General features: G+C 36.2%; 2 protein-coding genes across 7 annotated transcripts in view; one reads left to right on the top strand and one right to left on the bottom strand.

Annotated features, from left to right (window-relative positions):
• Positions 1-268: 268 nt before the first annotated feature.
• Positions 269-1,809, bottom strand: LOC6649858 (mitochondrial pyruvate carrier 1). 2 transcript variants are annotated; one of them, XM_002072203.3, is made up of 5 exons: positions 1,644-1,795; positions 1,392-1,533; positions 1,224-1,324; positions 846-955; positions 269-780 (listed from the first exon to the last, which is right to left on the bottom strand). In XM_002072203.3, the coding sequence occupies exons 2-5, from the start codon at positions 1,451-1,453 to the stop codon at positions 727-729; spliced, it is 327 nt and encodes a 108-aa protein (XP_002072239.1). In that variant the 5' UTR covers positions 1,454-1,533; positions 1,644-1,795; the 3' UTR covers positions 269-726. The 2 variants fall into 2 exon arrangements, with proteins under 2 accessions (XP_002072239.1, XP_046865220.1); XM_047009264.1 differs by lacking the exons at positions 269-780; positions 846-955 and adding an exon at positions 963-1,144 and having other exon boundaries at positions 1,644-1,809.
• A 966-nt stretch (positions 1,810-2,775) lies between these two features.
• LOC6649859 (tolloid-like protein 2) overlaps positions 2,776-17,303 on the top strand; it is a 56,566-nt gene continuing 42,038 nt past the window's right edge. For 2 of the 5 annotated variants that reach the window (XM_047009266.1, XM_023179672.2), the window contains exons 1-2: positions 4,224-4,591; positions 11,616-11,755. The gene's annotated coding sequence lies outside the window, so the exon portion shown is untranslated. Of the gene's footprint in view, positions 2,794-4,221; positions 4,592-11,615; positions 11,756-17,303 lie in introns of those variants that run through there. The other 3 variants (XM_047009265.1, XM_023179673.2, XM_023179674.2) reach the window with 3 other exon arrangements.

Consider the following 17,303-nt stretch of genomic DNA (forward strand, 5'->3'; position numbering starts at 1 on the left):
CAAATTGAAAATATTGTTAAAATTGAGAAATGCATAAAGTTATTGCACATATATATAACACAAAATATATATATTTACAATCTATTATATACAAATAACCATACAAATAAAGCGCATGTCCTCAAGAGAGCATGACAAAATCAAATTTAACTCTCATTTCAAATGGAAACTAGTTGTACGGGATTTTTAATAAATTCTACAATTTTTATTAATTAACTATTAACAGAATCGTCCGATCACGTAAAAAAAATGAAGACACCTTATTAAATTCGCTAAGTAGATTTGTCTTATATATTTTTGCACCAATTTAGAAATTTTGATCGACTGCCAAATGATGATATTTACTTGGAGAATTACGATATAGATTTATATACATTGATTTAGCTAAACCAAAACCATTTTTGATGGTTTCTCTAGACTCATCCGCTTGAACTTGGTCTTGGATTACTCCAACACCCATCCACCATTCCGCGCATCAGCCTTGGCTCGTCTACCCTCGATTAATTGGAATTGTTTGTGCATTTTTGATATGTCCATTGTATCGAGTGTTGAGATTCAGCCAACAATGGGTTAAAAGTATATGCATGTTGCGTGTCCGAGTCAGAATAACTGACACAATTGGGTAAACATTTGATTAGGCCCACACGTTGTTGTTGATATTAAGTCCCATTAAATGTTGCGGAAGAAAAAAGGGGATGGGGTGGAGTTTGAGCTTTGTGACATCGTTTAGACCGTCTTTTCCTTCTCTTGGCCATAGTGATAGTTGAGAAAGCGTAGACCCTGCAAAGGAAATTATATTAAGTATTAGTTAATGTCTAATGTAGTGTCTATGTAAGGGACTTTACCTGGATAGTTTGGGCCGTGGCATTCGTGGCATGGCAGGCAAAGAGTAACCAATTGCGAGGTTGAACCTTGTAGGCAAAGCGCATGAAGATGCACGAATAGAGTGTTAGAGCTATAACATAGATAGTGAGGGGAAATAGTATCATTTATTAAACTATGGGCATTTCAATTAGCCTTCCAACTTATCAGCTTCTGGCGGCGTTGCTTATCAGGCCACATACACATATGTATATAATATAAATGCCAAGAATCTGGCTATCACAGCGTTATAAAACCAAATCTGCTATGAAAATGTAGACAGCTGCTCGATGATCGTTATAAAAAACAACAAATGAACACGCGTGTTGTAGAAACTGGTTTTTGGAGCCCCGTCACCTTACCTAAAGTCATTTTTCCAGAGATGAACTTGGGACTTTTTTGCGTATCGGCGAGAGCGGCCACCGGGATGCCCCAATTGGCTACTGGACCCCAGAAATGGGTGCTGTAAATATGCAAATATTGATTAATACTAATCCAAATTGCATTGCCAATTGACTGCGAGGGCTCACCTCATAAAGTAGTCCCTCCACTCTTTACTCGCCGTTGTGGACATTGTTCGTCGGATCGACATTTTGTTTTAATTAAAGATCGGAATGGGGGCGAAACGATAGTGATGGATCTTGATTGCTTGTCACTTGACCTTGTCGTCACCTGAATAACAACAAAAATAATAAACACAAAACTGATTTGTAAACATTTCAAGGTCCTTGACTCCAGGCCAGGAATCTAATGGTGTAAAGAGTTGATGTTAGACGGGTTACCTGTCAATTTGGAAGTAATGTATCGAAAATTCTGAGTATTCTGAATCCGACTGCTATTTGTTTAGGTACTGAGAATTTGTGACACGCTCCAAAAACTTATGTAATGTATAATGTATCAAAATATATTACGCATTCGCAACGAGAAAAACAACAAATTTGAGATGGAACAGCTGTTTCATTTATTATTTTCGCTTCAAAAAGTGAAGCGAATTCAGGTACCCCACACACCTTTGGGGCGCATACAAGTGCGGCGAATTGAAGTTTCGCACTTTTTTTGCTCCAACATGGGCGGTAAGTACATAAATATTCAAATTTTAAATATCTGCCATCATTGAGGAATAGTATTGAAAGTTTGCCAGTCGGATCAGGTCAAAATAAGACTTCTTTTTATTCCATACGACAGCTTTCTGTTTAACAAATATTTATATTAATGTAAAACCAAATTTACTTGTAACGGTTTGCCATAGAAATAAAAATCAGTCTGCAAAGTCCTCTCTAATTTGAATTTTAGCTTAGTTAAGTCGTCTTTTTTTATCATAGTCGCATCGAAAAAAACATCCAATGAGTGCCTAAACAAAGCACACTTAATATTTATTTAATTTCTATCACATTTTAGACTTTGATTACTATTCAATTTCCATTCAAATACGAATAGCTAAAAATTTATAGCCGAAAACAGAATGCATTTGAAAAGCCTACTAAATATTTGCATATTATTTGTTAATTATTTAATTACCTAATTAGATAGTCCAGACTCGCTGAGCATTGTTTATGTGTGTGTGTTTGTGACAGTTGGGGCAAGGCCAATTAAATTAATTTTAATTTTAATGTGCATTTTTTTACACTCTATTATAATTGGTGGCGACAAGTCTTTCAAGTTATTCAAGTATTTAATCTGCCACATGTTTCCGCTCTTCAGAGCATTTCATTCACACTGAACTCTTAAGGACAACGAAGAGCTCTCTCTCTCTCTCGGAGAGATTGTGTGAGAGAGAATGGGAGCACTGCTTTGGGGCTGCGCCGACTAATAGGACGAAGGACCAAAAAGCCAAACAACAGCGGCAGCAGCATCCGAGTCAACGACTCAGTGTGAATTTGCAACTCGTGAGCGACGGGTGACGGTGACGGCTAAAAAGGATCAAAAGGCACGGTAAATGGTCCAGCCAATCGCAGCAACAACAACAACAGCAACGAAAAAAGAAAATGTGAATAGGCATAGCATGCGTGCGTGTGCGTATGTGTGTGTGTGTGTGTGTGTGTGTGTGTGAGCCTGCTTGTGCGTGTGCCTGTGTATGTGTATGTATGGGTCAGTGTGCCATTTTGTGAGAAATAATTGTAATTATGACTAAACCAAAAAACAAAAAAAAAAGTAAAACAGGAAACGAAAGCAAAAATGTAACCTAAGCAAATTCTTGTAATTGAAAAATTTACTCCTGGTTACATATGCGCAAATTGTTGTTGTTGTTGTTGTTGCTGCTGCTGCTGTGTAAGATGAAAAGACAAGCGACGGAGGCAGCAGTCAGCAGCAGCAGCAGCAGCGACAGCGCCAGACGCCGCAACCCCCGAAAGTATGCTTTAGCCAGAAAAATCAATCCCCCGCTCGCGCAGACAAAGGCCAGGCCAGGCCAAAACGTGGGAGTTTTGCTTCTTTCTTTTCCTTTTTTTTATTTTTTTGGTTGTTGTCCCCCTTTTATCCTAGCATAGACCTAATAAACTTTGTTATTAATTTAAAAACAACAAAATAGAAAAGAAAATTTAGAGAAATTTCATAATTTTTTTGTTAGAAATGTTTTTGAATACCATTTAATAATTTCAAAGTAAAAACAAACAAAGAAACCAAAGAAAGAGGAAAAAAAAGAGAGAAAACCAAATGAGCCGCTCCCAAAAAATTTGTGTTTATCATCAGCAACAACAACAACAACAACAACAACGACGACAACTGAAACGACAACCGCAACAACAGATAATAGAAATGACAAAAATTCTTTATAAAAAAGGCAGAGCTTTTAAATTAGTATTTGAAATTTGAAAAGTTTGTAACATAATTTGTTAGTTTTATTGAAATAGAAACATTTTAACCCAAATAATTTTAGGCAAAGGTCTTTGTCATTATTTGCAATAATATTTAAGCGAGATATTATATCTTTGTTTTTTTTTTGAGCTATTTGAACTGGCAATTTCTAAATTGAATAAGTGCAAATGCAAACACCCACACACCAACACACACACGCACATCTAGAGCACACACACAAATCAAAATGGAGCAAATTGAGGCGTAATTACATAGTTGGATAGCAACATTGCCTATTATGAGCATAGTTTAAGTGTGTCCAAATCTAAATCTGTTTACTGATTCAATCATTCCATCAAGAATGTAAATTGAGTTTTATTGTTCGGCCAATTGAAGGAGGCGGCACACACATTGCGCGAGTGAGAGGTGCTGCTGACCACTTGAGATTCCTAAAGAGGGAGGCCAAATTGGTAGTGGAAAGAAACCGAATGATGAGGATGAAGATGAGGATGAGGTGATTTGTATGGCATATCAAAGCACTTGGATGAATTGGGTTTAGTTGCAAAACGCTTGAGCAGGCAGCAGCATCTCAGACAACACACACACACAGACTCAGACACAGAAAACCAAACAAAGTGCAATAATCTCACAATCAGTGCTAATCCTTAACATTTTTCTCCTCCTGCAAACAACAAAAAGGATTCCCCCCTCATACATATATTCCACACTAGTGCAAGTGAAAATTAACCCAAAGAAATATATATATAGAAAATAGCAGAATGCTAAACAAAATATAATTGAAATAAATCAATGTAAAACCAAAGTGCAAATTAACAAAGTGTTCAATAATAAAATAAAATATAAGCATCATCAACATCATCTACAACAATTAGAGGGCTGCAGCCCTGCCCCACAAATGCAGCAGCCCAGACTGTAGGTGCGTATATATATTCCAATATCAAACTATAACTTTAAAGTCTGTTATAAAATGTCAAGTTTTAGCTTATTCATTGTATGTAATTGAAGTGTATCTATAATATATAATAATAATAACTATGAGTATAGCGAGAAATAAAGAATGAGCGACGTTCGGAAAGTATCTTCAGTGTGGGCTAAAAGTGTGTTATATCCTAGGACAAAAAGAACCAAAAGGGCGTGTGTTTTGACGCATTCTCTTTGCACTTCTCTTTTTGTCTCTTCGTGGTCCATTTCGCACTTTCTAGCTCACTCTCTCTCTTCGTTACATTTGGACTCTCTCTCATTCTCTTTTTCTTTTGCTTTTACTCTTTGTTAATGGTTCTTTATTGGGAGGGTGGTTGGTTTTAGGGCAGAGTGGGTGGTGGGTGGAGGGGGAGCTGGAGGTGGGGTTTGGGGTGTGCATCCTGGCACTGATAAGAATGCTGCACAGTTGTTAAAGGCAATGGCGCAATGTGTTTGCGGTCTACGACACCAAAAAAAAGTAATGTCGTTTTTTTTTTGCAAATTTTTAATCACGATAATGATAACAAAGCACACACTCACACTCACTCACACTCACACACACAGCCCAGATCTCATTTTTCAAGGAAGTGCCTACTCCTAGGATGACATTAAGGGCTCACTCACGTCTTGACAAAATGAGAGTTCGTTTGTTTGTATGTGTGTAGGTTACTGGTTTCTGGTTCTTGGCCGCATAATTTTCCTCTCGTATCCTATTTAGCCGGGTTAATTACGGAATATCGTGTTGATAGCTTAAGCGTTTCATGGGGCGCCATAATGATGTCCTTGAGGTGGCTACTTTTTGTTGTTATTTCTTTGGTTTTTTAATGTTGCCCAATGTTGTCCTCCCTCTCTATTCTAGAAACCGCAATGGCAATAGAACTAACTGCGATAAGGTTAAATATTTAATAGCTTCTTTGGCTGTCTAACTGGTCCATCTGTCGTTCTGTCGCTCTGTCGCTCTGCCGTTCTGTCCGATTGTCAGTCCAAGTCAGGTTCGTCCTGTTTGTTATTACTTCTTCTTTCTTTCCAGTCTCTCTCTCTGTCAACGCCCTGGCAAACACTTTAGGATAGAACAGAAAAGTTTCGCTTTTGTTTTTACTTCCTTCATTTCTTTTCTGCTTTCTTTCTTTCTTTCTCTCACTCACTCAACATTGTCTTGACTATTGTTGGCAGCATTTTAGAAATAAATTAAAATTTCATTTAAGTGCTTTTCAGCCAAAACTTTCTTAATTACAAATGTGCTGCTCTTTGTTGTTGTTGCTCTTGCTGTTGGTGTTCCTTTTTTTGGGGCTCTGCTATCCTTCCATTCCCTTAAACATACGAAATTGTTGTTATTTGTTCACTGTGTGTGTGTGTGTGTGTGTGCGAGTGTGCGTCTGTCAATTGATTGGCGTTAAATGTTGTTTGCGAAGGCCAATTCAAAATGAAGGTTTCATTTGTACAACTAAATGAGTTTTATTTGCAGGATAATGGCACACACACACACTCACACATACACATAAGAATGCCAAAAGGATGACCACACCTTTTCCCATTTGATTCTTTAGTCGGAAATCTTCAATTAAAATAAAAATGCAAAATCACAATTTATATGGTACATACTAAAATAGGATCTTAAATTGAATCTTATTTCCGCTCCTTTTAAGCCCAGAATGTCCTATCGTAAAAGTATTTAAATTGTTTATATTAAATTGATTAACCAAAATGGTGAATAATCGAACGAATGAAATTTGAAATCGGCAATCATTCTAATTTGATTGGTTTACCTACTCTTGATATTTATAATTGTCGCCTTACATCCAATTATTTCGCTAGTAGAAAACTCAAATTAAATATCTCAAAGGGCTATATTAAAACGCAATACTATAACAAATTGAAACAGTGAAATGTTTTCCATATTGACTTTACTTCTTGTAATATGAAACAAGTTAAAATTTAAAACGATATTTCCATGTCCAAACTAACTAGGTAAAGTTTAAAACATATAAAAGCCGCAAAAGCTAATTATGAACTTATTTTTTTTTTAAATCTATGATCAGAATATCTGTAAATCCATTATTTCGAAAACAACCAAAATCTTTCATCAACAGACTTAGCTAAACAACTCCTTTAGCTTATAAAATCCTGTTTAATGGGCATAGCGACATAGCGTCGTTTCAGAACGACATATCTCCGCGCGAAATTATGTCGTTTCAGAACGACATATCTCCGCGCGGAGATATGTCGTTTTTCTAACGGCGGAGATATGTCGTCGGAGATATGTCGTTACCCCGTTTAATGTTTTGCCTATTCATAATTGTATTTACAATTTCAAAAGTTAGTTACATTTCACATTGAACATTGATTTACATTGCCTGTCACATGGTGATTTGATGCATTTCTAGATCATTTTAGAAAAATTTTCCTTCTTGTATTTGATTGCATCCTTGTCGTTGATGTTCGAATCTATAGGATTGGGTGGACTTGTTTGGTAGCCAAGTTTGTGTGTCCCTATGTAGTTATGAATTGGTTTGCTTAAAGACTCAAATAATTTCATATTCGACAACTTTGTTATTAATATATATAACTGATACATAAAATATATTCTCACTTTTGTTGTTGGTATAGTTTAATTATTTAATTATGAACCGAATACATTTTTAATAAGCTCAGTTTGTTCAAGAATTATAAAACAATACAAAAAAATTAATGCAATTGCTAACCGACTGACCCAAATCGTTGGTTAGTAAGTTTAGCTTAACTTAGTTACAAACCTCTATAGTTGGAATAATAATAGAAAATATTTCATAATTAATTAGCTGAATTACAATACCCAATTTGGACAAAATCCTGTTTTAGTTAAATTTCTGAACAGACTGGTAGAGAAGTCCTTTGATTTTGCTGCTATTGTCTCAATCAGAGATTTAAGTTTAGGTTATAAGATGGCTCATTCAATTACGAAGACGCACTCAATTCACAATGTTAATCAATTATACATAAATATACTCAGTTAGATTGTCAAAGGACAAGGGGAAATCGATGCGAGAGAAGGATAAAATGTTTCATTAAGTGAAATCTATCTGCATAACTATGTGAGCTCTGAAACAATTCATTTCAATTACAGACTTAATTTCATATGTAACTATGTAAAAACTAAATCGTTCACTCTATATGTACACATAGTCATATGTAGAAGTAGACAATCGGACACATAGTCATCTCTTAGTCATAAGCAGACTCTGCTGCTAACAATGATGACATCTCAGTGGTGGTGGATAAGGAGGAGTGACTGGAACTGGAACTGGGCGGATGGAGAGGCCATTTATAACCATTCGAGGTTTTCCACTTGCTCACACAGTCGCATGCAAAAATAATCATGCACAAATGGCACAGCAGGAAGAAAACAAAAACAAAAGCTCCCACACACACACACACACACACACACACAACCGCACACAGATACATATATACATATACACAAAGGACTTTGTCGTTTTTGGAGCGCTCTTGGTGTGCACTTAGATGAAAACGACAACAACAACAAAAGAAGAAGAAGCATGTCGAGTAATGACAGCAGCAGCAGCAGCCACCGCATCAACAATGGGGGCAACAATGGCCACGCCCACACATGTTGTCTGTCTATCTGTCTTTCTTGCCAGTGGCGATTCTGTCATTCATTCATTCATTCATTCATGCGCTCTACTTGTGCAGCACTGGACCTGCATCTTTGTCTTGTTGTAGTTGTTGTTGCTGTTGCTGTTGCTGTTGCTGCTTCTCCTGCTGCTGCTGCTGTTGTTGAGGCAACACACTTAAGTGGTCGTTTAGAGTGCGCTACGTTTTGTTGTTGCTTGTTTATGAATAAAAAACTAGTTGTTTGCAAAACGTTTAGCAGGCAACTCAGGGGCAACACGAATAATAGAGCAGACCAGGTGAGAGTGGACAAATGATCAATTAGGGAGTTTATCTAGAATAAGAAATATGTACACGCACACACAGACACACAGACATACATAACTAACCAGGTCGGTATTTGACTGGTCATTTTAACAACATATGCAATGTTATCTTCAAATCTAACAACATACTTGTTTATGGTTTATTGCATGAAGTGTTAGACACACATGATTGAGACATAACAAAATGAAATAAAGGACAAAGCACAATATCAAAATTTATCAGTTAAAACCCAAAGGGTTAAGTGACTACGAAACAAACTTACTACTTATGCTTTTAAATGTATGAACAGGATTCCAAATATTTTCATTAGGTTTTTTATAGAGAAATATTTACATACTTGTGTTTTGATTTGATATAAATTCACTGCTACAAAATACAGAAAGATAGGTGTAGGTATAAAATTAGTTGAAAAAATAGAAAAGACCTAAAATATAGAATAAAAAAAACAAAATGTTCGACATATGTATAAAGAGAATTAACATTCTTAAAAGGGGTCTTATGGACAACATCTCGTATGAGTAATTTCAGAAAATATCACAGCATGAGTAGAAGTCAGTTATAAGTATATTTATAGATAGATCTTCTATCTAGATTTCGATACATACAAGATTTTGTAATATTTCTATGGAAAAATTATAAAGAAAATAAATAAATGTCTAAGCATTATGCTTAGCGAAACTATTCAATTAAAGTGTTTAGGCGATGCTTTGTAGTTAATAAATTTGAACAGAAAACTTTAATTATTGATAACTAAATGATTGCTTAGAGTTTCGGTTGAACTAACCCAAACCACAAATATCACCTATGGAATCCAATTTCAATTGACTCATAGCTGGGAGGGAGGCTGTGCGGTAAGCGCACCCTTGAGTGTCATAAGCATGCGTCCAAAAGATAATTGTTATGTCATTAAGCGACAGCACATAAAACAAAGCCACAAAAAAATCACAAGTAGAACAAAAAAAAAAAATAAAGAAAAAGAAAAAAAGCAAACACCCAAATAGGAAAACAAACTAGGGCCAAAACAAATACATAAATAACATACAATACACACATATTACACAGAAAAACACACACACACCGAAACACACAGAGGAAATAAAAGAACAATTTTTGTTGCCTACATTTGTGCGCTATTTTACAATTAAATACATTTGCAGCGACATATGCGACAAAGCGTAAACAGGCAAATGAGTAGGAACGGCAGCCAGCCAGCCAGCCAGCCAGCCAGCACGAAACGACAGAAAGAAAGACAGAAATAAAGAAAGAATGAAACGAATGCAAAGTAAATGACAAACACAAAAGCAACATTTTCGCGTTTTGTTGTGTGTTTTGTTGTTGCAAATACAAAAAGGGCGACGGCAGTGGCGGTCGAAGAGTTGGTATCTATGTTAATGTGCTAGGACTTTGACGATGCGCAGGCGTGCTCTCTCCTTCTCTCGCTCTATCTCTGGCTACTCTCTATCTCGCTCTCGCTCTCTATCTGTCGGTCCCTTTTTAGTGCTCTTTCGATGTGCCGATGCTTGGCAATGTCAATGTAACTTTTATCCAGCTGCCGCTTCAGTGGTTTCTTTTACTGCATCAGCAGGAGCGGCATAGCAATTTTTATGTTGTATATGTGTATGTGAGAGAGGTTGTGTGTGTGTGTGTGTGTGTGAGAATGTGTGTGGATGTTTATGCTCTGATTTAAATGCTACTGATAAGGTGGCATTATAATTCGATCTGCCTTAGTCACATTGTGAGTAGTTGTGGAGATGCGTTTGCCTTTGGGGGGCATAAGTTTACAATTCACACACATTCACACAAGCGCACACAGGCACACGCATACATATACATGTACGAATTTATGTTTTATCATTTATTGTGTGCTTTGTGAAAAACGTGCGCTTGACAGACAGTGAAACAGTCAAACAGTCAGACAGACAGACAAATATTCGTGCCACGCCCCATGCCGACTTTACTACTGTGTGTGTGTGTGTGTGTGTGTTTGTGCGCCATTTTGTGATAATAGGCTGTGCGCCTTTTGTTTTCGCAGCAATAAAAATTGGTTGTAATTTAGTCGCCCCCCACCCCCACACACATCCTGCTCCTTCCCACTATATTATCTCAGCTCTATCTGCTCCTTGTGTCGTGTCGGTGTGTCGGTGTGCCACTGTGCCAGTGTGTCTGTCTGGCTGTGTGTGCTCAGTTGTGATTGATACAAGCTTTGTTTGTCTATCCGTTCGTTTCTGTCTCTGGATTTCCAATTAACTTTCGTTGATGCGTGTTTCATTTAAATGCCATTCGTGGCCAAACTATTCATTTGTATTGCACATTTGCAATTTGCATAGTCCTGAGGCCAATTATGAACACAGAATATGAGCTCAGGGAATACGTGAGTCGCATTCCATAAAGGCTATCAAAAAAGCCAATTGATGTTCTGACAAAAAAAACTGCTACAGTTTCTAACATTTATCATTTGTTTGAACTAATGTGGTCATTAGTTAAACAAATTTGCTAACATATTGCATAGTTCTGTGCCAAAAAGTGGCCAAAATCAGTTGATCATCTTAAGGAAATGGGGTTCAAAATCTATCAGAGACTAGATTGACCCACAAATTCTATATGGACTTTGTGTTAAGTGATTTGACTCAGATATGACTTCTAACTAAGACTTCAACTGTAAAACTATTGCAAGCAACTGGCAAAAAGATTATAATATTATAATACATTATTAACTGCCAATAGATTTCCATAAAGTTCTATCCCAATTTGTTTTTCTTTGCCAAGATCTTTAGGTGAACTTTGCATTCGTGATCAGATTAACTAAGCCTTCTGTGTGCAGAAGAACTTTATTGTATTAAAATAAATACATATTTGTAAGTTAGTTTAAGATTTATTTACGTATTCTGCAAAATATAGCACTTTATTAAAGACTTGAGAAATTGTGCTTGCATTTGCAGTTTGCCATCTTCTAATACAACATATTTAAGATGCTTTATATCATTTCGCTTTTCATTTTCTCTACTGTTTCTTTTGTTTTATTTTTTTCTTTTTTTTTTTGACAGCCAACGATTTCAACAATTGGAACAAAAGACTTTCCTCTTTTTGCCATACTGTGACTGAAGCAATTAACTGAAAATGTAGCGTTGGCAAGAACATGGCCCAACTGGAAGAGCAAATACCATGCGATGCAACTAGCATAAATGTGAGTATAGGGGCATGGGGGTGTCAAAGACAGTGGGGACGGGAGGGGAGGGTCTTGGCAAATGTTGATGGCTGCCTAATTGCCCTGGTGGCAAGAGATACCATGGCAACCCCATTGCAATTGAATTTCATTTGCTTTCAATTTACTGCCAGCCTTGGTGCTAATTTCGCTTTACCCTCTAGTCCCGACAAAGATATGATTAAAAATCAACGACTATGAAAGTTTCTTCTTGTGTAATCTCGGCAACGTCATTCTCTCAATTCAGATTTGGTTTCTGCCCTTAAGGCTTCTGTGCATAATTGGTGGAAAAGGTTTTGGTGGCAAACTGTACAGAACAAACTGAAAACTAAACTGAACTTGCATAGTGTGCAGTTTGTGGGCATAAGCTTATTGAATTTTCACAGGGAATAGAAAGTTTGGCATCATTTTACCAGACTGAAAGCTGAATATGTTTAAGCACTAGGGAAAGGATTTTCTTCATTTAAATATATAAGAATTTGCATCAAAAATGTATTAAATGGTTTGGAATTTAATACACATAAAGCAGTGATTGATTAATCCACTAATATTCTAAAATTGGCAAGGGTCAGTATGACGTCAATATGATAACACATGGCAACTGATTGTGAAAAGAATATCATAGTTATTTAGAAAAATTAATTGTAAAAAAATTGTAAATTTCTTATGAGTCATGCTTAATTTTTTTGCGTATGCTTAATTTGATTTATTTTGTTATTATTTGGACTCATCGTTTGGCTAAGGAATGCCCAAAAGGACTATTATCTTTACACATACATACATACATAAATTTCCTCATATGAAATAGCCAAGATTGTAATTTGTACAAAATTTGATTTGTGTACAAAGTTTTGTAAAATGACGGAATGAAAAGTAAATCAGAGCTACAGTTGCGCAATTACAGTCAGTTTTCCATAGTACATATTAGATAATCAATACTTATTCTTATTTTATCGCCATAATTATGTCTTATTCCATAAATAAAACTGACCCCAATGACAAATTAGAACGGGGATCACCTTTGCCCAGCAACGACTACGCATTCAAAGGAAATCCAGATGGTGTGAAGGGAAAAAATATAAGAAAAATAGGGGGAAACATCTGCACACTTCCTCCCACTAAGTAGCTCACATTAGCGTGAAGACGAAGAAGCGGCACAAGCGGGAACTTGGGTTAGAGAGTGAATTCTTCTTTTTGCTGAGTCTGGAGTGAGTGCTTCTTCTTCTTACAACAGTTGCTGTCAAAGCGTGAGCGAGAGAGTGTGAGGTTGCCCGCTGCAACGCTGCTTCTTCACGCTCTCCCTAGTATACAAAATAGAGCTGAGAATTCATCGATAGTCTCCCCATCTATGGATCTTGCAGCGAAGAAAAAAAAAGTCGATAGTATCGATGGTCCCTTAGGAATTTAAAAGGGTTATTCGGTGCCAAAACTGTTAAACGTTAATTATGTTTTTAAATCCATTTAATTAACTTTTTAGGCAAAATTAAATTAAATAGAAACTTCATAGTCATACACTTATTGTGCTATAAAACAAAAATAAACTTTATTTAGATATTTCATTCTAGTAATAATGGCAACTAGATGCCTTAAAAGTAAAAAAATCTTTTACAGCTATGAGATACATTTATTGTGCATTTGGTTTGCTTCGAGATATTCAATTAAAAATTCTTTTTTATTGAAGCAACAAAGTTGAAATAAACAATAGATTGGTTTGAAAGTTCGCATTCTTCCGATTCTGACTAACTTTAAGGATTGATCAAGTTCGATACATCGCCATCGAAAAATGTAAATCGATCTATCGCACTTTGTAAATTCTATCGATTCTATCGATTGAGCCATCGATGGATTTCTCAGCTCTTTTACAAAAGGAGTAACTGAGTAAGGAGTAAGGAGCTGATCGACCTGAACTTGCTATTGGAAATCTTTGGTAAATTGGTAAGGAAACAAATTAGTTTTCTATCTTTATTTTTAATATTATTTTGTAGCTTCGAGTTCTTTAATTATTTGTTCTGTCTAGTGTTTAGTGTGCTAGATGCTTCCATTTACTTGAACGATTCTTATCATTTATCTCAGCAGAAATAGCTACAAATACATACATATGTACATATATACATACATACATAAACATATGAAAAAAATGGCAACTTTAGAAGAACACAATTCAACTTACATAATCGTTTTAAACATTCAATCAATTTGATACGTTTTTTTTAGAATTTGTACAAAATTTTACTGTGAACGTCAATGCAACTATTTCGCAGTTGGCTTTAAGTGAATGGCTTAACTTGTATGCACTTTCTGGTTAGTCTGCGGCTTTTTATATATTATATATGAGTATAAGGACTGTAGGCGACATTTTTACAGCTCTATATTGTTAAGCTGAAATTTAATTTGATTTTTAATATTGCCAAAGTCATGTCGTGTCCTGGTCTATTGTGTGTTTGCTGCCAGCAGAAAATCAGTTTTACAATTTTTATGTGAATCCTTCACCTGCTTTGTGTTACTGTTGTTGTAGTTGGTGTTGTAGTTGTCGAGGTGGATAAAAAGCCGTGTAACATTACCGAGGACAACGGCAAATGGGCAATGACAGCAAAGGCAACGGCAACGACAACAGCAACAGCAACAACAACACCAAAAACATCTCTACTATGGTTAAACTCGAGCTCGGGCTATAAAGTACAAGATTGTTAGCATAGCTCAGGCAGGACCCAGGCCCAGGCGAATCCAGAACACTGTCGAGCCCTGCTGCAGAGGCACAAAGGCAAACATAAATGCACAACATTCTTTTGGGGCTCGGGGATGGATGATGGGATGGGTATGGGTATGGGTATGGGTATGGGTATGGGGGATAGCGAAAAACTAAACGACCACCACCCGTTGGGCAGCTGCCTGCTGTTAAGAGGTTGCAGCATGGCAAATGTGGTTACCAGAGTTCCTGTGGCTTCTTTCGCCCTGCCTCTTGGGCTCTTGGAACTACAGTGCATTTGAAATGTGGGGAAATGATGCATTTAATCGAAACGAGGTAAGGCTAAGCAGGTACAAACAAGAACAAGGCACCGTGAAAAAGCATCATGGGCGTGGTCGGATGTTGACATATAGCCACCGGTCCACCCAAAAGACTGAGGTGCCTTTAGTCGGGGCCCATCCTATAGGAGAGTATGCAAGTGTGACCTTATTTGCATGTAACTCACGCTCCTAACGTGCCATGGATAGCGTACAGCCTGAGCAAGAAGATGCATCTTATAACCCAGTACACATGGAGAAAATATTGGACAAGGAGTTTTAAAACTATTTGTTTCGAAAGCTTTTGTTGATCTAATGTGCTCAATGTTATTATTTTCATGTGTCTGACAATGTTTGTTTTGCATTTTTCATTACTATTGTGAATGAATATCCTTTACTTATGTATTTCCTGTACGACATCTAAGACTCGCCTCTGTGTTGCCATCTTTCATAACGCATGTCACGTAAATTCGTAATAAATTTGAAATTATGTGCACATTTCGTGCCGCAGTCTGAAACTGAAACTGAAGGCCAAGCAATTTGCAACTTGCACTTTGATAATTTATGTTGCATACATACAGGCGCCCAAAGCCATAAATATATATCACGTTTGCTGCCACCTCGCCTTCGCTATACACCCGCCCACCCACACACACATCGTCATTGTCACATACGTGAGTTCGTATGTATGGATGAATTTTTCAATTTTCCCAGAAGCACAACCGAACACAAAGGACATATCATGCCGTGTCATGTCATGCAGATGGATTATGCCGGCTGTCAAGGACATATCATTTCGAGGGCTTCACTTTCCATTGGTTATCTCTTCTGTCACACGCCACTGTCAACTGTCCAGCTGCCCAACGGGCGCCCGCCTGCCCGGCAGGCAAACTGCACAAAAATTGTCATCGATTTGTCCACCAATTGATGGCGCTGCCAAAACTAATGACACTGATTAAAGTCGCATTCATCATCGACCCACTTACCACTGGCCACATTGCCACTTTGTTGCTGCAATTCCAACAACAATTTCTACTCCCAATTTTCATTTCAACAAGCAATTAACATATTGAAATGTTTTCAATGCATTCAAATTGTAATTATTTAATTTTAGCCAATAATTGGTTTTGGTTAACTCATGCGGTGAATTCTATGCATTTAAGTGAATCTAAATTATTTGCATTAGAATCAACAAATATTGTCGACAATTTATAAATTCTATTGTGTTTGAATATATTATGGAATTTAATGAAACAATAACATTCAGAATGCTTTTTGGTATACAAAATTTTTAAATATTGCTTTGCCTCAATAAACCTTAAAGTACAGAGCCACTTTATACATTTTGGTTTATTGTTTCGGTCTTTTAATTCAGTTTTTGTTTCCTTTAAAAAAAGCTTAACGAATTTAATAGTTTTACAAATTAAACAAATTAAAAATCTGTATTGAGCTTAAGATTTGTCAAGATTGCTAATCTTAGGGATCTTTTACTGGTTACATAGATTGAGAGAGTCCATTTGTTTCGCCATAGGAATGAAGTTCATTGAAAGAAAAACTTCCTTTTGTTAACAATATTTCATAGGGACTGCAACTTCTACTTTGAAACAAGCAGATCCATCGCAGTTTCTTAAAAGAATGACCAATTTCCTCGACTTAAAAATATCTATCTATCTAGTCTATCTATTTTTAATCCGATTTTGATGAACAATATCTCATTCGACTGGAAATTCACTATCTTTCAGAGTTCAAGTGTAGTTATACTTTAGTGTGAGTTAGTGGGGTAAAGTAACTTCAAGCAGAGAGACCAAAAAAATACATACAAAATTGAATTTTTCAATTGGGTCCAAAATGGACCCTGGGGCCAAATTGAAAATTTGTGGTATGCAGTTTATCTTAGTTTTAGTAGATCTAAAACTTGTTCTTTGAGTGCAAAGGTGTATGATCAATGTTACAAATTTTGAAAATGTGTGTTTTTTTTTGCCCGGTTCGGAATTTGGGGGCTTTTTATCAAAACCCATTTTAAAAAAACCCATTAGAGATATGCCCACGAAATTTACAGAACATCATCTCAATACAATAGCCAATTGAACGTTATAAATTAACATATCAAAACTTTTCACCAACATTAAGTAAGAATCGAATGAAATCAGAATTTAAATTCAAAAAAAAATTTACTCAAATTTTTTGCCGCCACTGTATATATTTTCAATTTAATTCAATTAATCATGGCTAACTCTCAACATATAGCCGAATGACGTATTTGCCCATGGCTTTTTATAGATATTTTTATTTCAACACTTTTTGTATATGGCAAACATATTAATTAATTGCAGTTTAGCCAATAAATCAACGAATAACCAAACCAATTTGTATAAAAACATTAAACATTTTGCTGTTCTATTGTTAATAAATCTGTATTAATCTGCCATGACAGAAGGATAATTATGGCATAAACATTTCACGCTAGTTTGTTTAATTTGACAAGTCGATTTTGGCAAATCACTAAAAAATGCAGAAAAAAATGGAC

The sequence above is a fragment of the Drosophila willistoni genome, chromosome 3R (genome assembly GCF_018902025.1).
Source record: "Drosophila willistoni isolate 14030-0811.24 chromosome 3R, UCI_dwil_1.1, whole genome shotgun sequence".
Lineage (NCBI taxonomy): Eukaryota > Metazoa > Arthropoda > Insecta > Diptera > Drosophilidae > Drosophila > Drosophila willistoni.

Excerpts from the sequence above, each read along its gene's own strand:
- LOC6649858 (XM_002072203.3), bottom strand. The coding sequence starts at position 1,453 with ATGTCGATCCGACGAACAATGTCCACAACGGCGAGTAAAGAGTGGAGG. Across the intron at positions 1,325-1,391 it reads TGGAGGGACTACTTTATGAG|CACCCATTTCTGGGGTCCAG; the intron begins GTGAGCCCTCGC and ends GCATATTTACAG. Across the intron at positions 781-845 it reads CCACGGCCCAAACTATCCAG|GGTCTACGCTTTCTCAACTA; the intron begins GTAAAGTCCCTT and ends TTTCCTTTGCAG.